Source organism: Pristis pectinata, chromosome 43, assembly GCF_009764475.1.
Source record: "Pristis pectinata isolate sPriPec2 chromosome 43, sPriPec2.1.pri, whole genome shotgun sequence".
NCBI classification, from domain to species: Eukaryota; Metazoa; Chordata; class Chondrichthyes; order Rhinopristiformes; family Pristidae; genus Pristis; species Pristis pectinata.
Window position 1 is genome coordinate 390,964 of NC_067446.1, and position 20,669 is coordinate 411,632.

The 20,669-nt window shown below is 52.4% G+C and overlaps 1 protein-coding gene across 1 annotated transcript in view; it reads left to right on the forward strand.

The window, feature by feature from the left end:
* The window catches only part of LOC127566547 (neural cell adhesion molecule L1-like), a 273,625-nt gene extending 253,491 nt beyond the window's left edge, over nt 1–20,134 (forward strand). Inside the window, 8 exon segments of the mRNA XM_052008960.1 lie at nt 352–535; nt 1,344–1,466; nt 3,160–3,336; nt 6,629–6,748; nt 8,004–8,165; nt 12,784–12,912; nt 13,851–13,923; nt 19,900–20,134. Of these exon segments, the coding sequence (XP_051864920.1) occupies nt 352–535; nt 1,344–1,466; nt 3,160–3,336; nt 6,629–6,748; nt 8,004–8,165; nt 12,784–12,912; nt 13,851–13,923; nt 19,900–20,128 (1,197 nt within the window). The 3' untranslated portion in view covers nt 20,129–20,134.
* Nucleotides 20,135–20,669: the final 535 nt, after the last annotated feature.

Sequence of the window (20,669 nt, forward strand, 5' to 3'; positions counted from 1 at the left end):
TCCCAAGTCCTTCTGCAGACTCTCTGCTTCCTCAACACTACCTGCCCCTCCATCTATCTTTGTATCGTCCGCAAACTTGGCGGATGAGTGTGGGTGCTTGTGTGCAGAGTTGGGTGTTTAGGGTCAAGCATCCCTTGATGAATGCACAGAGAGCACAGGTGCCAGGGAATCTGCAGAGCTGAGAGGAGGTGACAGAGGGAGGACGTGGTTGGTGAGGACGAATCAGCAGGAGGCTGGGAACTGTCACTGGCAGATCACGGCACGTTGGGGTATGAAGCTATCGAAGCTGCTGCTGGGATGAAACTTGCTCACACATCCCTCTACCCCTTCTCACCCTCTCACCCGGTGCAGATCAGCTACTGGAAACATCACAGTGCGGAGCATCACCACCAGACCGTCCATGGGGACCACAACCACGCTTTCCTCGAGGACCTCAAGCCATATACCAAGTACAACCTTGTGGTGAAGGTGTTCAACAGCAAGGGAGAGTCACCTGACGCCAAACCTCCCTACCAGTTCACCACCCTCGAGGGAGGTAAGAGCTCTTCCCTCCCTGATCACGTATTGCCAGTGTCGCGCTGGTTCCCATCCAGGTCATTGATGCTGTTCTCGGCCGGTAATTTGTCTTCAGTCATTCATCAATGGAATGTGAGCCCGTTAAATTGATGCTTCACTGCTTTCTGACTGAGTGCCTATTTATTAATTCCTCTCCCGACTGGTCACAAAAAGCTTCCAACACATAGTTAACCCGCCCATGTGAATGCCATAAAAGTTTCCTGTTAAGTATAGACTTTATTTTGAACTCTCTCTTATTCCCATACTATATATCTTCCACAAACCTACAATTCCATTTTTGATTGGTCCTTCTTGATTTTTCTCTTATTTGTCTCTCTCTCACACTGTCACACTCTGCCTGCCTCCAACTGCCTCTCTGTATTTGGCTTTTGTTTCCTTCTGTCCTGCTCAATCATATTACTCCCCCACTCCTTCTCTCCCTCCCCTCACTCTCTCTCCCCCCACTCTTTCTCCCCCTCTCCCACGCCCCCCTCTCCCGCCCTCCCCCATCTCCCTCCCCCACATCTCTCCCCCATCTCCCTCCCCCCATCTCCCTCTTGCTCCAACCGCCTCCCCCTTGTTCCATTCTCATTGTCTGTCTGTCTCTCTCTCTTTTCTACCCTCTTCTCTCGCCCTCTCTCTCTCTCTCGCCCTCTCTCTTCTTTATTTAATCTCTGACTCTTCTCACTCTCTGTCTCCTTCCCCCCCGCCCCCCCCACCCACCCCCCCCCACTTTTCTTTCAATATCTGTGACCTGTTCATTCACCCTCTCTATTCCCCACATTCAGTTCCCAGTAAGCCAACGTGGTTGCGCCTGAAATTACTGAAGGACACTGAGGTTGTCGTTTCATGGAGCCCGCCCCAGCATCCCAATGGGATCCTCACTGGATATGTGTTGCAATATGAGCAGAGTAAGTACCTGTGTGGATGTGTTGTAGGTACCTGGTAACTGATGAACCACGTTTGATAGACAAGACCGGGTAGAGGCAGCATCGCTCTGTGTTTAACCTGTACCCCGGGAGTGTGTGATGGGACGGTGTGGAGGGAGCTTCACCCTGTGTCTGACCTCGGGAGTGTGTGATGGGACGGTGTAGAGGGAGCTTCACGCTGTGTCTGGCCCCGGGAGTGTGTGATGGGACGGTGTGGAGGGAGCTTCACTCTGTGTCTGACCCCGGGAGTGTGTGATAGGATGGTGCGGAGGGAGCTTCACTGTGTGTCTGACCCCGGGAGTGTGTGATGGGACGGTGTGGAGGGAGCTTCACCCTGTGTCTGACCCCGGGAGTGTGTGATGGGACAGTATAGAGCAAGCTTTTACTCTGTTCCCTACCCATTTTTTTTTGTTTTTAATATTTAGATTCTTTCCTGTTTCTTTTCCCTCTTGATTTCACCATAACATTGTTTGCAACATTTATTTAAAGTGCTATCCTGATGTCCAAGGTGCACTCAAGCTCCTGCAGTGCCCACTGGTCTCTGCGGTAGAGAGGCTTTAATTCACTTTCAACCCACTCCTGCGGCATAAAAGTGAGTTGTTAAATGCAGGTTTTATTTTCAAATCCAATGTCGCCCCCACAGTGGTTGAGAGGCTGAATGTTGTGAGGCTTCTCAGGGGTGAATAGCCATAACCGTCTTTCTTTGCATATGTGGAACAGCCTATTGGGTTCTTGAGGTATCACTGTCAAAATTGGTTTATTATTGTCACATGTACCAAGGTACAGTGAAAAACTTTGTTTTGCATGCCATCCATGCAGATTTTTTTGTTGCAACAGTGTATTGAGGTAGTACAAGGGAAAACAATAACAGAATGCAGAATGAAGTGTTACAGCAAAAGTTCCGTGCAGGCAGACAATAAGGTGCAAGGGCCATGATGAGGTAGATTGTGAGATCAAGAGTCCATCTTATTGTAATAGGGGACCGTTCAATAGTTATAACAGTGGGATAGAAGCTGTCCTTGAGCCCGGTGGTACGTGCTGTCAGGCCTTTGTATCTTCTGCCCAATGGAAGGGGGGAGAAGAGAGAATGTCCGGGGTGGGTGGGGTCTTTGATTATTTTGGCAGGAAGCTCAGCGGGAGGGTAACATATTGAAGCCCCGGAAAGGGAACAGTGGGACATTGTAAGGAAGAGAGGCTTCAGCCCTGAGGAGAGGCTGGGAGCAGAGCAGGTCAAGGGGAGATTGAACTGAGATGTTTGATATCACAGGGGGTTTGGGTGGAGTGAATCGTTTGGGGTGGGGGGGGGGGGGGGGGGGGGGGGGGGGGGGGGGGGGGGCGACTGTTCCCAGCAGCAGGAAGGGCGATGACCACGGGGGGATATGGATATAGAACCGGAGAGGAGGAGGGTGGTTGGGGGGTGTGTGTGACTGTTTTCCTGCAGGGAGTCCCTGTGATCCGGAACGAGCTGACTCAAAGGGCAGTGGGAATGGATCCGACAGGGAAGTGAAGGAGCTGGTTGGGAGGGGGAGGTGTGCCGGGAGCCAGCAATGGGGATGGGGACCGACTGGAGAGCTCAGTCAGGGAAGATACAGCAGTCCATTCATCGCCCTCCTGCGTCCTGCATTTGTGCGAGGTTCAGTGACGTGTAGCGTGTCTTGTGCTTTTGTCCGGACAGTTAACGGGATGGTGAGCAGCCCCCTGAGAGAGCAGATCATACCGTCCCCCACCACCACCAATGTGACTGTGCACGACCTCCAGCCGAACGCCTTCTACAAGTTCCACGTTATGGGACAAACCTCGGTGGGCAGGGGCATGACTGCCGAAGGGGGTATTTTCACCAGCCAGAAGGGAGGTAAGTCCATAGAGTTGCACAGCACAGAAACAGACCCTTCGGTCCAACTGTTCCATGCCGACCAAGGTAGCCCATCCAAGCTAGTCCCATTTGCCAGCGCTTGGCCTTCTAAACTTCTCCAATCTATGTATCTGTCCAACTGCCTTTTAAAAGTTGTTATTGTCCCTGCCTCAACCACTTCCTCTGGCAGCTCACTCCACATAGATACCACCATTTGTGTAAAAAAAAAGTTGCCTCTCAAGTTCCTATTAAATCTCTCCCCTCTCACCTTAAACCTTTGCTCTCCAGTTCTTGATTCCCCAACCCTAGGGGAAAAAACTGAGTGCATCCACCCTATCTATGCCCCTCTTGATTTTATACACCCCTCAGTCTCCTGCACTCATAGCCTGTCCAACCTCTCTCGATAACTCAGCCCCTCAAGTCCTGGCAACATCCTTGTAAATCGTTTCTGCACTCTTTCCAGTTTAATAACATCTTTCCTATAGCAGGGCAAACAAAACTGAGCACAGTACCCCGTGCAGCCTCACCAGCGTCCTGTACAACCGCACCATGACCTCCCAACTTCTATACTCAGTGCCCTGACTGATGAAGGCCAGCGTACCAAAAGCCTTCGCCGCCCTGCCCACCTGCGACTCCACTTTCAAGTGTTGAGGACGAGCCAGTTCTTCCCAGGTCAGGGTGCCGCAGTGTTAGGCAATGGCACCTTCTTCAGGGGAGGAAATCTTCCAACTTTGCCCAGCCCGTATGTGACTCCAGTCCAACCACAAGTCAGTTGGTTAACCACAATTCAATACAAAGATAACAGGTGATGTCCATATCCCATGAAAGAACCTTCAAGTGCCTTTAACACAGTGGCTGCACTCCAAGCTGTTTCTGACAGGGAGCCGCAATAGTCGATGTGGTGACCAAAAACCTGATATAGGGTAGGCTCAGAGGTGGAGAGAGAGGGAGAGATGGAGTGATTACATACAGGGGGATGCAGAATCAGAGGAGAACAACCCTCCGTGTGGAATTGCGGGACAACAGAAACAGGGAGAGTGCACAGATCAGTCACGTTTACCGCAGAACTTCCAGCACCAGCGTGCAGTGGCTGCAGTATGCACCACTAACAACACACACCGCAGTTACTCGCCCAGGCTACTCTGACAGCAAACCTGCCACCTCTCCCACCAGGAAGGACGACGGCAGCAGGTTCAGGGGGAGCACCACCACCTACTGGTTCTGTTCCCCTCCAAGTCCAGCCTCGAGAGTGTATCACCGTTCCTTCATCGTTGCTGGGCCTGAACCTTGAAGCTACCCCTTCCCCTCCACCATCACCACATGGGCTGCAGTGGTTGAAGAAGGCGGCTCACCCCCACTTTCCCAAGGGGCAATTAGGCGTGGGCAATAAATGCTGGCCTTGTCGGTGATACCCAAATCCCAAAAATACATCAATAATGCTGGTTTCTCTGCAGTGATACAAGGTTAAAGGGTTAGTGAATGTGGGGACAGAGTTGCTGCTTGAAGTTCGAGGAGCACCATCTGACCCAGTTTACCTTTAGCAAAAAACTTTTCACTGGAGGGGAGCAACAAAATCATAAGAGTTTACCAAAGGTGGAGTACAAAGTTAATGGCAGGATTCTGGGCAGTGTGGAGGAGCAGAAGGATCTGGGGGTTCATATCCACAGATCACTGAAAGTTGCCTCACAGGTCGATAGAGTAGTTAAGAAAGTTTATGGGATGTTAGCTTTTATAAGTCGTGGGATTGAGCTTTAAGAGCCGTGAGGTAATGATGCAGCTCTACAAAACTCTGGTTGGACCACACTTGGAGTATTGTGTTCAGTTCTGGTCGCCTCATTATAGGAAGGATGTGGAAGCGTTGGAAAGGGTGCAGAGGAGATTTACCAGGATGCTGCCTGGTTTGGAGAGTATGCATTATGAGTAAAGCTAGGGCTTTACTCTTTGGAGAGAAGGAGGATGAGAGGAGACATGATAGAGGTGTACAAAATATTAAGAGGAATAGACAGAGTGGACAGCCAGCGCCTCTTTCCCAGGGCACGCACCAGTGCTCAATACAAGAGCGCATGGCTTTAAAGTAATGGGTGGGAAGTTCAAGGGAGATATCAGAGGAAGTTTTTTTACCCAGAGAGTGGTTGGGGCATGGAATGCGCTGCCTGGGGTGGTGGAGGCAGGTACATTGGTCAAATTCAAGAGATTGCTAGATAAGCAAATGGAGGAATTTAAAATAGAGGGATATGTGGTAGGAAGGGGTTAGATAGTCTTAGGTGAGGTTTAAAGGTCGGCACAACATTGTGGGCCGAAGGGCCTGTATTGTGCTGTACTGTTCTATGATTCTATGAAAATAGGCTACAAGCCCCAACCAACCATTTCCCAGTGTCACTTTTCCCATCCTCCTCACTGAATGGGCCTCAGGCTCCCTCACTGCACTGTACATCTCCCTCCCTCTCTGTCACAGCTGGTGGGTTCAAATCCCACTCCTGGGACTTGAGCCTGAGCTCCAGCTTAAAGCTGCAGGAGTCCTGCTCTGCCTCTTGACAGTGGCCTTCCACAGGGACAATGGAGTTGGAGGCAGGGCTATCACAGAAAGTACGGCCAGTGGGCTCAAATGACTCTGGGGAGGAGGGATTTCAGCGGCAAGGTTCGAAGCCGGGGTTGTTCTCTTCAGAGCGGAGAAGGTGGAGAGGAGATTTGAACAGAGTCAAAGTCTAGTTTATTGTCACATGCACGTCCATGAGTGCACAGGTGCAATGAAACACCTGCAGCAGCATCACAGGCACAGAGCATCAGGTAAGCAGCATTCACAAGAAAAACATAGATCAAACATAAATGATACACAATTTTTACAAGAAAGGACACAATTAGAACAAAAAAAAAACAAAGTCCATTTTCTTTCAAAGTGATCGAAGTGGTCGCAGTATTGCATTTCCTGGTTCAAGAACTGAATGGTTGAAAGAAAGTAGCTGTTCTTGAAACTGGTGGTGTTGGACTTCAGTCGGGTGAAATGAAAAGAAATTTTGCTGTTAAGAGAAATCGGCGATGATTTGGGACTGGCTGTTTGTAGGGACGTGGGGGAATCTGAGTCAGTCAGGGCTTTCAAAAGAATTAGACACAAGAAAGTTAGCAGGGCTATGGGTAAGGGGCAAGGCAATGGAGCTGAGGGGATTGCCAGCATTGGCCTCCATCCTGTAACAATTCAATGCCCTGGGGGATTGGGTAGGTACATGGGCCTTGTCCACATGACAGTTGCTTATGAGCCATTGAACTGACGCTCTCTATCTTGTGCCTGTTACAGGGCCCAGAGTGCTGAATAACATCAGCTACGCCGTGGGTCACACACACACCAACATCAGTTGGATCGGGGTGGAGGGACACCGGGTCACAGAGCTCCAAGTTCAGTACATGAGCAAAGATGGTAAGTTCAGGGCTGGCAGACACCTGGTTCACACAGAACCCAGGTCCTCTGCAGGACTGCATTATGGTACAGCTCCAACAACCTGGCCTCCGAGACATTAACTGTTTCTCTCTCCACAGATGCTGCCTAACCTCTTGTTTTCTGAGCATTTTCTGTTTTTTTCAGACTTCTAACATCTGCAGCTTTTTTTAAAATCTTCACCGCCCCCCCCCCCCCCCCCCCCCAAGGTTCAATCCTGACCTCCCGGTGCTGTCTGTGTGGAGTTACCGCATTCTCCCTGTGACTGTGTGGGTCCCCCCCCCCGGGTGCTCCGGTTTCCTTACACCTCCCAAAGACGTGCAGGTTGGTGGGTTAGTTGGCCGCTGTAGATTGCCCCTAGTGAGGGAGAGAATCTGAGGGAGAATAAAGTGGAGTAGAGTACGATTAGTGTAAATGGGTGGTGCGTGGTTGGTGACTCAGTGGGATAAGGTTCTGGTTCTGTGCTTTATGACTCTATGACACTCAGCTGGCAGTTCACACCCAGTAAAGCCAGCCTGCTATGCAGCGAATGCGTCTGTGTCTGCTCAGCACAATTGGCCCTCTGGGTACGATGTAATGGAGCAGTGTTGATTGCAGCCCTGCTTCAGAGACTTGGCGGTGCCAAGGGAGCGCTGTGCTGCGGGAGGGGTGGTGAGGAGGGAGCGGCGGGGAGGGAGTGTCGCGCCTTGGGATGGGTGGCCGGGAGGAGGGAGCGCTGTGCCACAGGAGGGGTGGTGAGGAGGGAACGTCATGCCATGGGAGGGGCAGCTGGCAGTGAACGTTGCGTCGCGGGAGGGGCGGTGAGGAGGAAGCGCTGCGCCGTGGCAGGGGCGGTGAGGAGGGAGTGCCGCGCCACAGGAGGGGAGGTGAGGAGGGAGCGCTGTGCCGCGGGAGGGGCGGTGGGGAGGGAGCGCCGCGCCATGGGAGGGGCAGTGGGCAGGGAGTGTCGCACTGCGGGAGAGTCCTTGATTTTGCAGTACCTTCTTTTAATTTGAGAAATCACATTGTGGCCCACTTGCCCTCTTAGGAGGCTGTCAGAACTACCAAAGGTACTACTGGAGGAAGAGAAATGTTGGTCACCCCGGTGACCGATGTGTAATGCCACTAAGACATGTTACCGATTAGAATCTGCAATCCTTTCTGTGCTCTCTCTTCAACATCTGAAGATTGAGAGCACTGGGACATCTCGTGACGGTGGCAGAGGGTGTAAGGTGTTACTGTGCTTCTTGGTTTGCAGGTGAGGGTGGTTGGAAGGTCTCAAAACCAGTGAACTCCACTCAGAACTTCTTCATGCTGGACGGTCTGCAGCCAGGGACGTCCTATCGCATAAAGCTGTGGCAGCTCGGGCAGTTCGAGAACCTCACTGTTTGGGACAAGGAGGTGGAGACCATCAGGCCAAGTGAGCTGAGGGGGGCCTTGTGCTTGGTTACACGTCGGCATCACACACTCCCACAGCACGAATCAGGCACAGAGTGAAGCTCTCTGGGCATTATCATGGAATCAAGCAGCACAGAAACAGGCTCTTCGGCCCAATTCATTAATGCCAACCAAGGTGCCTTCCTGAGCTCATTTCTTTTGCCCACGTTTGGCCCATATCCCTCTAAACCTTTCCTGTCTAACTGTCCTTGTAATTGTACTCGCCTCTACCACTTCCTCTGGCAGCTTGTTCCACACACCCACCACCTTTTGTGTGGAAAAATTTGCCCCCCACGTCGCCTTTTAAATCTTTTCCCTCTCACCTTAAACCTATGCTCTCCAGTTTTAGATTCCCCTACCCTGGGGAAAAGACTGTGACCATCCACATTATCCATACCCCTCATGATTTTGTATAAGGTCACCCCTCAGCCTCATACGCTCCAAGGAAAACAGCCCCAGCCTTTCATTATAACTCGAGCCCTCCAGTCCTGACGACATCTGTGATGGATATTCGCTATTCAAATTTTTTGAAGAAGTAACCAAGAAGGTCGATGAGGGCAGAGGAGTAGACGTAGTCTATGTGGACTTCAGTAAGGCCTTTGAAAAGGTTCTGCATTGTAGGGGGCTCTGGAAAGTTAGATCACGTGCAATCCAGGGAGAACTAGCTAATTGGATACAGAATTGGCTTGATGGTGGAAAGCAGAGGGTGAAGGTGACTGGAGGCCCGCGACTAGTCATGTTCCCCAGGTCTCAGCACTAGGCCCATTCCTAGTTGACATCTATGTCAATGATTTGGATGAAAATGTACAAGGCATGGTTAGTATGTTTGCAGATGACACTTAAGTAGGTGGTGTCGTAGACAATAAAGATGATTCTCAGGATTTACAGAGGGATCTTGATCTGCTAGGTCAGTGGGCCGAGGAATCGCAAATGGAATTTAATTTAGTTAAGTGCGAGGTGTTGCATTTTGGGAAGACAAATGAGGGTAGGGCTTTCACAGTGAACGGTAGGGCCCTGGAGAGTGTTGTAGAACAGAGGGACGTAGGAGGACAAGTACATGTTTCCCTGAAAGTGGCATCACAGGTAGACAGGCTGGTGAAGAAGGCGTTTGGCACACTGGCCTTCATCAGTCAGGGCACTGAGTATAGAACATCACACAAAACGCTGGAGGAACTCAGCGGGTCAGGCAGCATCTATGGAGGGAAATGGACAGTCAACGTTTCGGGTCGAGACCCTTCATCTGTCAACTGTCCATTTCCCTCCACAGATACTGCCTGAACTGCTGAGTTCCTCCAGCATTTTGTGTGTTGCCCCAGATTCCAGCATCCTGCCATCTCTCTTGTGTCTCCATTGAGGATAGAAGTTGGGATATTATGTTGCATTTGTACAAGGTATTGGTGAGACTGCATTTGGAATATTGTGTTCAGTTTTGGTCACCCTGCTATGGGAAAGATGCCATAAAACTAGAAAGAGTGCAGAGGAGTTCTACGAGGATGTTGCCGGGACTGAGTTATGGAGAGAGGTTGAACAGGTTGGAACCATTTTTCATAGGAGAATGAGGCGTATAAAATCATGAGGGGCATAGATAGAGTGAATGTGCACCCTATCTATGGGGTATCAAGAACAAGAGGGCATAGGTTTAAGGTGAGAGGGGATAGATTTACTAAGAACCTGAGGGGCAACTTTTTCACCAAGAGGGTGGTCAGTACATGGAACGAGCTGCCAGAGGAAGTGGTTGAGGCAGGTACATTAACAACGTTTAAAAGGCGCTTGGACAGGTCTGTGGATGGGAAAGATTTAGAGGGATGTGGGCCAAACGTGGGCAAGTGGCTGTAGCTTAGATGGGAATCTTGGTCAGCAAGAACCAGTTGGGCCGAAGGGGCTGTTTCCGTGCTGTATGGCTCTATGACTTGGCCATGGTTTCGGGGTGGTCACAGGGCCTCTTTCCTGGAACTGATAGTCTAGTGTGTGTACAGTGTCCATGTGTGCATGTTCTTATGTGTGTAATTTTGTGTGCATGTGTGAATGCATGGGCATGTTCTTTGTGTGTGTGTGTGTGTGTGTGTCTGCGCGCGCGCAGGTGTGTATTTGTGTGTGCATGTGAGGATATGGTGTTTGCGTATGTGTCCATGCACATGCATATTTAAGGGTTGTGTGTGTATATGTACCCATGTCCGTGCGCAGCAAGCCACCAATTAAAGCTGCCCCAAGGTTATTACGGTCAACCTTCTCTCTGCCTCCTCCTGCCTCGCCGATTTTTCAGACTCTGATTACCTGCGACAGGCAGAATTAACACAAACCTGTTACTGGGTTGAAGGTGAAGAAGCAAAATAATGAAAACAAGAGCAGTGGAAAAAAATCTAATCAATAGCGCTGTGAAAGGAGCGCCCATTAGACTGCCACACACGTTCTGCCGGAGCCCTGCTGTAGTGGATTACATTAATCAAGATCACTTAAAGCTTTTCATGTTGTTCGTGTCCAGTGGACAGGATAACATTTCCAGAGGATCAGCTGAATTAGAGTTTAAACTGCCCTTGTAATTCGCCATCAGCTGGCGAGGAGGTCCTTCAGCCCCTCTCCAGCCTGTGACACAGGGACAGGAGGGGTGTTCAGTCCCTCTCCAGCCTGTTACATGGGGACAGGAGGAGTGTTCAGTCCCTCTCCAGCCTGTTACACGGGGACAGGAGTGTTCAGTCCCTCTCCAGCCTGTTACACGGGGACAGGAGGGGTGTTCAGTCCCTCTCCGGCCTGTTACACGGGGACAGGAGTGTTCAGTCCCTCTCCAGCCTGTTACACAGGGACAGGAGGGGTGTTCAGTCCCTCTCCAGCCTGTTACACGGGGACAGGAGGGGTGTTCAGTCCCTCTCCAGCCTGTTACATGGGGACAGGAGTGTTCAGTCCCTCTCCAGCCTGTTACACGGGGACAGGAGGGGTGTTCAGTCCCTCTCCAGCCTGTTACACGGGGACAGGAGGGGTGTTCAGTCCCTCTCCAGCCTGTTACATGGGGACAGGAGGAGGCTGAGAGACACAAGAGACAGCAGATGCTGGAATCTGGAGCAACGAACAACCTGCTTGGAAGTACTCAGCAGGTCGCGAAGCATCTGCGGGAGGAAAGGAGTTGTCGACGTCTCAGGTCAAAACCCTGCATCAGGAAACATCGACAATCCCTTTTCTCCCACAGGTGCTGCTCGACCCACTGAGTCCCTCCTGCAGATTGCTTGTTGATCAGACCCTTGGACTGCATTGGGAGTGCTGGGATTCTCCTCATTGGGATCCAACAGAAACGCGATAATGAACAGCATCGGGAAATGCTGGAAACTCTCAACAGGTCAGGGGCCATCTCTGGAGAGGGAAGCAGAGTGAGCAGATCAGGTGGCTGACTGCTCATCAGAAGTGAGTACTCAAGCCAGATGGAAATGGCAGAGAGGGGCAGGTGGAGAGAACGAAGGGGCTGTCCGGAACAGGGAGCAGGCCACAGTTTTCAGAGTGGCCATTACTTTTAAGTACCGGCGATTCGAGATGGAAGAGAAAACAGAGGAAGGAATTAAAACTGAAAGATCCAGTTGTGAATCAAGAACAGAAAGCTGTTGAACTGAAATTGTTGCTATCTAGTCCCCAGGACTGCCCTGTGCCCAGATGCAAGGCGAGGGGCTGTGTTTTGAGTTTAGTCTGGGTACTATTGGTGCAATCTAGGAGCCAGAGTGGGATGGAGAATTAAAGTCCAGATGAAGGGTCTCGACCCGAAATGTCGACTGTCCATCCACAGGTACTGCTGGGTTCCTCCAGCAGTTTGTTGTGTTTTGCTGCAGAGTTAAAGTGAGAGGGAGCTGGAGGCTCAGGGTGGGACTGCACAGGCTCGGTGCTGAGTGCCTCTGGCCTTTTCTGTTTCTGCTTGGGATCCCTCTTCTCTTGTGCCACCCACGGATGGATGAGGCCCCCTCGGCGTGGGCGGAGGACGAACACGCATGGGTTGACTGGTCTTCCGCATCGGCGGTGATGAGAGAAAGGCAATTCACAGCCCACAGCAGTGGGCAGAGCTGCTGCCTCACACCTCCAGAGAGCCAGTTCGGATCTGGGCACCTCCAGCCCTGTGTGTGTGTGTGTGTGTGTGTGCGCGTGTGTGTGCGTGTGGAGTTTGCATGTTCTCCCTGTGACTGCGTGGGTCTCTGCCCCCCCCACCAGGGGCTCCCATTCCCTCCCACGTCCCAACAATGTGCGGGGTCGGTAGGTTAATCAGCCGGGTGTAAGTTGCCTCTTGTGCACATGGGTGAGGGGTAGAATCTGAGGGGAGGTGATGGGAATGTGGGGAGTATAATAAATGGGGATCAGTGCAGGGTGGCTGCTCAGTGAGTCAAAGGGCCTTTCTCGGTGCTGTAAGACTCTATGAGAATGATATTGGTTGTTGAAAGTCCGAGCCAGTTTATTGAAGGTATTAGTCATTGCTGTGCTGCTTGTGTTGATGCTATGTGCCTGTGATGCTGCTGAAGTCTTTCATTGCACCTGTGCACACATGACGATACACGCTGACTTTGTGTGGGGCTGTCTGGGGCTTGCTGTGGATCTGTGGGACTCCCGACTGAATTCCTTTCTCTTTCCCCTAGTAGTCAAGGCCAACAATGGGATCGCCACCCAGGGCTGGTTCATCGGCCTGATCAGTGCCGTCGTCCTTCTCATGCTCATCCTGCTCATCGTCTGCTTCATCAAGAGAAACAAAGGAGGCAAGTACTCAGGTACGGAGCACGGAGGGCGGGCGAGTGTCGGTCGCCTCTGCACTCCTCAACCCCCTCTCCAGCTGTGCAGCGATGTCCCATCCTGTCACTCCGTCTCTCTCTCCCCCCAGAGATTCATAATAAAAGACGAATAGGAGGCTGTTCTGAGCCCAAATATTCTCCCACAGATCTGTCTCCCTCTCTTTCCATCCATACCTCTCTACCATCTGTCTTCCTTTCACCATCTATTGTTTTATTCTGCTCTCCTTATCACTCGATCTAATCTTCCTCCCTCCATCTCATTCTTCCTAGCTCTCTCTATCACACCTTCTCTTTCTGTTCTCCCCCTTAAATCGCTACCTCTTTCTCTATCTCCCGATCGTTTAACCTTTCAATGCATCTGTCTGTCTCCCCCACTCCAGCTCTATCCATACCTCTGTTCCTTCTCTCATTTAATCTCCCAGTCCCTTTCTCCTCCTCCTCCTCTCCCGCCCCTCCCCCTCCCCTCCCCCTCCTCCTCCCCCTCCTCCCCCTCCTTCCCTCCACCTCCTCCCCCCTCCCCTCCTCCTCCTCCCTCTTCCCCCCACCTCCTCCTCCCTCCCCCCACCTCCTCCTCCCTCCTTCCTCCCCCTCCTCCTTCTCTTTCCCCAATCCACCCACCCACCTTCTTCCCCTCCGCCCCCCTCCTCCCCCCCCCCATTGCTCTCTCCAGCTGTGTCCTATTTGTTCTCATTGTCTGTACCTCTCAGCCTCCCTGTCACAGTCTCACCACCTCTGGTCCCCCCTCTTTTATCATCGACCCCGGTGCAGTTTGCTCGCTCCCTGCCCACCTACCCACACACCACCCCCCCCCACCACACCTCCGGCTCCCCTGTGCCCACCCACACCCCCCCGCCCCCAACAGTTCACTGCTCCCGCACTCTCTCACCCTGCCTCCCCTTTCCTGCTGTGCCCTGCAGTGAAGGATAAGGAGGATGCCCACGTCGACTCGGAGGCCAGGCCCATGAAGGACGAGACCTTCGGTGAATATAGGTGAGAGCGTCTGAAGCACCGAGCGCTCCCTCCGCAAATGTAAGGCAAACGTCACTTCTGATAGCGTGCGGGCAAGCTATACGGTCTCTTCCACAGAACAGTGGGCTCCTGTAACCCACTACCCAGCTCCTGGAGCCTGCTCCATTCAACACATAGTGGGTCTGACTGAAACCTCGTCCACAGGGTCTGACTGAAACCTCGTCCACAATTCCCACCCACTCCCCCTGTCTCACCAATAACCTATCAGCCCCCTTGTTTGTCACTAATCTGTCTGGTGACCTCCCTCTGCTCACACCCCTGGTGACTGGCGGGGAGGTAACAATTCCAGCACCAACGCTGCCTCACTGTGGAGGACGCAACATCAAGTTAGGGCCCTGTCCTGAACTGCAAACTGCCTGCTCCAATTTCCATCAGACCTGAATACTTTACCACCTCTGTCATCGTTTACTGGTCCGAACCCATGTTGTCCCAGAAGGGCCGTGAGGGTGGCCACAGGTCACAGACCCAGAGAGGGGCAGGAAGAGACCTCACTTCGCCCTGTGGGAGATCTCCCACCTATGGAGCCAGCAGGTTGCCGACTCCAGTCCTATCTTCCGGCCAGAGTCAGACAGACTTGTGGACTGCGGTGCAGAGGGTGGGGCGGCACTGAGGGAGTGTTGACTGAGGGTGTGTTGTACTGAAGGTGTAGTAGTACTGAGGGACCATGGCACTATCAGAAGGACAGTGTCGAGGGAGTGCCGCACGTCGGGAGGCACGGTATCGAGGGAGCACCACGTGTCGAGAGGCGCTGTCCCAGGGGAGTGTTGCTCTGCCTGGGGAACAGATCTGGGGGAGGGCTGCTCTGCCTTTCAAACCAGAGCCGGAAGAAGAGCATGGGTGGCGGCTCCTTCCTGCTGACCGACATTACAGAAATCTACTTGGCCGGTTGCTGTCACTGTGGCTGCCTATGGGAACGGGCTGTGCTCAGACTGGTTCCTGTCACGTTGCACCAATGGTCTTCACTGGCTGCAAGGCTGAGCCCTGCTGAGGTGTTGCAAGGTGCCGGAGAAATGCAGCTTCCTCCCCCTTTTTGCCAGCCTTGAGTCTCACAGCCAGCTCGCTGGCCCATCAGCAAAGCGCTCCCATCAGCTCCATCCCTCCATCCGCTCCCAGCTGGGCAGGGCATCTTCACCTGCAGCTAACTGTTTCTTTCTCCTTCCCTTCCCATGCTGCCCGGCAGGTCACTGGAGAGGTAAGGCGGTGTGTTACCACTTAAGCATCACCCTCCTTTGCTCCCACCCCTCTGTGTGTGTGGTGTGTGTGTGGCTCCGTGACCCCAGTGCTTCACTGGGACCAGGCAGTGCACCAGTTAGGAGTGGTGTTTGGGGACCCCAGAGCAAGGCCAAAGGCCCCACAGTGGACCCCAGGGCGAGGCTCTATGGTGGAGGGACCCCGTGGGAGGCTGGAGGCCCCACGGTGAAGGGACCCCAGGGTGAGCCTGGAGGCTGCATGATAGAGGGATAATAGAGGGAGGCCCCAGGATGAGGCTCCGCGGTGAAGGGACCCCAGAGGAAGGAACTGAGCCTCAGGCTGTAGAGTTACAGGCTTAAAAGATAAGGAGCACAAAGCAAAAAAGCTGTAGTTTTAATGATATAAGTTTTTATACCTTGCTGGTGGAGGGGTGGATTGCGAGAGCAGAGTGGAACATCTAGTAGAGCTGCTGCCTCCTGGTTCCAGAGACCTGGGTTCGATCCTGACCTCTGGCACTGTCTGTGTGGAGTTTGCACGTTCTCCCTGTGACCGTGTGGGTTTCATCCCACGTGCCAAAGGTGCGCAGGTTAGTGGGTCAGTCGGCTGCTGTAAATTGCCCCCAGTGTGTGGGTGAGCGTTAGAATGTGGGGGGAGTTGATGGGAGTGTGGGCGGAACAAAATAGGATGAGTGTAAATAGGTGGTTGGACCTGTTTCGGGCAGTACGTCTCTATCAGAGGGGAGCATTTCCTCAGGTTTGTGATCTTCACGAAGGATGAATTTCAGTGAGGGGGACCATCAGGTTTTGATCTGAATTCAGCGAGGGTAAATTGGTTTACTATTGTCACATGTACTGAGGTACAGTGAGAAACTTGTCTTGCATGCCATCCATACAGATCATTTCATCACAGCAGTACATCGAGGTAGTACAAGGGAAAACAATAACAGAAGGCAGAATAAAGTTACAGAGAGAGTGCAGTGCAGGCAGACAATAAGGTGCAAGGGCCACGACGAGGTAGATTGTGAGGTCAAGAGTCCACCTTCTCGTACTGGGGACCGTTCAATAGTCTTATAACAGCGGGATAGAAGCTGTCCTTGAGCCTGGTGGTACGTGCTTTCAGGCTTTTGTATCTCCTGCCCGATGGGAGGGGGGAGAAGAGAGGGTGGGTGGGGTAGGGGGCTGGGTGTGGGATGTTCAAAGGCTGGAGGAGGGGAGATCAGTGGGGCACTGACTGTTGTGTGAATGGAGAAACAAGAGGATGTGCCTGTGTGTAACTCTCGAATGCTGTGGTTTCTGGGGCATTGATGTATCTGTGCAATCGGGATACCTTGAATCAACCTTGCCCTCCGCGTAATGAGCCCCGTGACCAGCAGGAGGAGGTTGCGTCTCCTGCAGGGACCACAGCGAAGTTGGCAGATTTGACAGACCCGCTGACCCAGAGGTTGGGGCCAAGCAGGGGGAATAGATGGGTGAATGGGGCTACCGTCAAAGGCACAAGCAGGAGGAACTAGAGCTCGCCTCTGCGGTGGTGGTGGGGTGGGGGTGGGCATTCAGCCGCTTGAACCCATTCAATCCTTCACTGAGATTGTGGCCACTGCAGGGTCCTCAAGGTGCATACGGTGAAATGTAGCACTTACTAAATAGGAGTATGCTGAAGAGGAGTATAAAAAGCAAAGATAAGTGCATGCAAGGCACGATACAGCTGGTGTTTAAAGTTTATATCGAGCTTAAAGCCACACGGGGCTCGCAGTACCTGGTGGTACCTGGAGACCGAGCTCTCGGGGGGGCATGCTTGAGACCCTGGGCTTACTTCAAGCTGGGACACCTCCACTGGTTTCTCAACCAGTCCCCACCCAAGCTTGCTGTTCAATTTTTCAGAGGTGCACCAATCACTGGCGGGTAACGTGTAGCTTCAGCAACGCAATTAGGAAGGCAGCAGTGTGTGGCCGGTATCGCCGGGGGATTTGAGACAAGAGTAGAGATGTCTTGCTCAATTATCCAGAGCCCCTAGGGTACTGTGCACACGTCTTATCTCCCCCCCCCCCCCTAGGAATGGATATACCTGTGGGTGCAGCAAAGATTCAGCAGATAGGTTCCTGGAACAGTGATTAAGCAAACCGGGCCTGTACTCAGAATCAGATTTATTATCCACTCTCCAAGTTTAGAAGAATGAAAAATGATCTATTTGAAACATACAAAATTGTTCCATATTAGACTCCTGCTCAGAGGTCCAGCAAGCAATTAAATTGGTAAATTGAGTTATTACTGTCACATGTACCGAGGTACGGTGAAAAACTTTGTTTTGCATGCCATCCATGCAGATTATTTCATTACAACAGTGCATTGAAGTAGTACAAGGGAAAAGTAATAACAGAATGCAGAATAAAGTGTTACAGTTATAGAGAGAGCGCAGAGCAGGCGGACAATAAGGTGCAAGGCCATAATGAGGTAGATTGTGAGGTCAAGGGTCCACCTTATCGTACTAGGGGACCGTTCAATAGTCTGATAACAGTGGGATAGGAGCCGTCCTTGAGCCTGGTGGGATGTGCTTTCAGGCTTTTGTATCTTCTGCCTGATGGGAGAGGGGAGAAGAGAGAATGTCTGGGGTGGGAGGGGTCTTTGATTATGTCGGCTGCTTTACCGAGGCAGCGAGAAGTGTAGACAGAGTCCATGGAGGAGGGGCTGGTTTCTGTGATGCGCTGGGCTGTGTCCACAACTCTCTGCAGTTTCTTGCAGTCCCAGGCAGAGCAGTTGCTGTGCCAAGCTGTGATGTATCTGGAAAGGATGCTTTCTATGGTGCATTGATAAAAATTGGTCAGGGTCAAAGGGGACATGCCAAATTTCTTCAGCCTGCTGAGAAAGTAGAAGCGCTGGTGAGCTTTCTTGGCCGTGGCATCTAAATGGTTGGAGCATGACAGGCAATTAGGCAGGAAAGTGGTATTTTGGCTTTTCTTGCAAGTGTAGAGACATCTTTCTCCAAGTATACAGGGTCCTGGTGTGTTGAGACCACGTCTTAAATATTGTGTACAGATCTGATCTCCCGACCTAAGGATAGATGCATCTGCAATAGAGGGAGTGCAGTGAAGGTTCCTCAGATCGATTCCTGGGACGAGATTTAGCAGACTACATTCTCTCTGTATGTCTCTCTCTGTCTGTCTGTCTCTCTGTCTCTCTCTGTCTCTCTTTCTCTCTGTCCCTCTCTCTGTCCCTCTCTCTGTCCCTCTCTCTCTCTGTCTCTCTCAAAAGAAACTTCTCTCAGTGTTTCTTGGCTCTTAAATTTACTCCCTCTTAAAAGCCAAACACGTCAGCTTATTAGCAAGTGTTTAATAGACAAGTCCACCAGTCCGGAAGGGATAAGGATCTGAGCTTCCCTAATCCACACTCACTGAGATGATAAAGTACTCCATTTATAACTCACTCTGGGCTATGGGGAGGGGAGGGGGAGGGGAAGAGCAGTGTGGGGTTTGATCCCCTGCTGTGGACTCACTGCAGATCACAAACGACGGTTGCTGAAGGATCGACAGCTTATTATCCTGTGTGTTGCGTTAAAGAGCGGAGCATCCTGTCAGTGAAATCGAGCTGACAGCTCCGCAGCAGGGAGCCCCTCTGCTCCGCGGGCTGCATTGACTTGCCTGCAAGAGTGAGAGAGAAACAAAGAGATCAGAAAATGCCTGGGATACTCGGCAGGTCAGGCAGTGTCCGTGGAGAGAGAAGCAAGGTCAGAAAATGCCTGGGATACTCGGCAGGTCAGGCAGTGTCCGTGGAGAGAGAACTGACAACGTTTCAGGTCGATGAGCTTACAACAGAGCAAAGGAAAGTTAGAAGTGAAACAGCGAGAGGTGGGGGTGAGAAGCAAAGATGCAAGGTGGAAAGCAGGAGTGAGCGAGTGAAACTGGGAGTGTTGGCTGAGAGAGGGCAGTGAAGGCACGTCTGGTGGTGGTGGAAGTGGGAGCTGACAGGCTAAGTCTGAAGTTGCCAAGAGAAGGGTAAAACCGAAAGCTGAAGCTGTGAGGAACAAGGCTTGGACGTCAACTCGTTTAATTCCAGGTTGAGCCCAGAAGGCTGCCACCTGAGGGCCAGAAAGTGGGGAGTGGTTGAGGCCCTGTTGCGGAATAAGCATCGCAATGGTGCTGGAAGTCAGAGATGAGTGCTTGGAGTGGGACTGGGGTGGAGAATGTGGCTTGTGGAAACGAGATCCAAGCGAGGTTGACAGGCAGGGCTGAGCCTCCCCTTCCAAAAGCGATGCTGAGCCGGTGACGTGCTGCTGGAGGATTTGGTGAGACAAGCCCGAGGAGGAAGGTCCAGGTTCCAGGAGTGTTTGGATCTATGCACGGGGGTTGGGGAGTGGGACGTTACCATCAGCCTGAGAGCCAGTGTTGTCTCCCCTCTCAGTAAGGATCCCAGTGACTCGAGCATAGAATCCCAGCCCAACCCCAGTGCTGTGCCGAGTAGCAGGCTCAAAGGACGAACTGGCCTCCTCCTCCTGTTCCTGAGATAACCGGCCCCTGTTGGGCTGTGGCCTGCTGTCTCTGCATAACAGGTTTAAGGATCTGAATGGCTGGTTCCTCATGTCACAGCCCTGAAAGGTTTGAAGGGTGTCTGCTTGCTCTTGTGTAACGGGCCCCGATGAAGAGCAGGGTCTCCTGTTCTTGTGTAGCAGGCCCCTAGAAGGGCTGAAGGTCCCCTCCCCCCCCACCCCCCCCCCCCCCCCCCCCCGCCCCTCCTAACGTTCGGTCTTCCCGCATAGTGACAACGACCAGGAAGAGAAGCCCTTCGACGGGAGCCAGCCCTCGCTGGACGAGCAGATCAAGCCTCTGGGCAGCGACGACAGTCTGGTGAACTACGGGGAGAGCGTGGACGTGCAGTTCAACGAGGACGGCTCCTTCATCGGGCAGTACAGTGGCAAGAAGGAGGACAAGGAAGCAGCCGGGAGCTCAGGAGGAGGCTCCCCGCTCAACGTTGACATGTTGGATTAGGAGATCAACGAGGGGTGGGCGGGGGGGAAGGGGCGGGTGGGGTGTCTCCCAGCGAGCACCAACATCATAAACCGATCTGCGTCAATTTCCGTGGGTGCTACCTATAAATTTGTACTTGCCAAACTTTCTTTTGTACTCTCATTTCGTACTGTTATCTTTTCGTTTTCCTACTCTTGTCTGTTGCTTTTTAAATGTGCAGAGGAATATGATGTCAGGAGGCAGTGAGGTACCGCTCCAAGCACGTTGGGTCTCGGGTGGGTAGGTGGGGGAGAGAGGACGACTGGGTTGTGGTGGGGGGGGGTGGTGGGGTGGTGGTGGAAGTGAGGTGGTGGTATGGCAGGGTGAGAGTTCACCTCTCTCTAGCCGGTCACATCTCCTGTATGAATGGAGATTGGGGCATTTCACTAGCACACATCCTCCCTGCGTACGGAACCGTACTGGCAGTCTGGCCTTGAGACTGGGGGACTGAGAATGTACAGGAGGGACCACTCTCCCTCAGCTTTGATCTGACTTGGACTACTGTAGAGGGAGCTTCACTCTG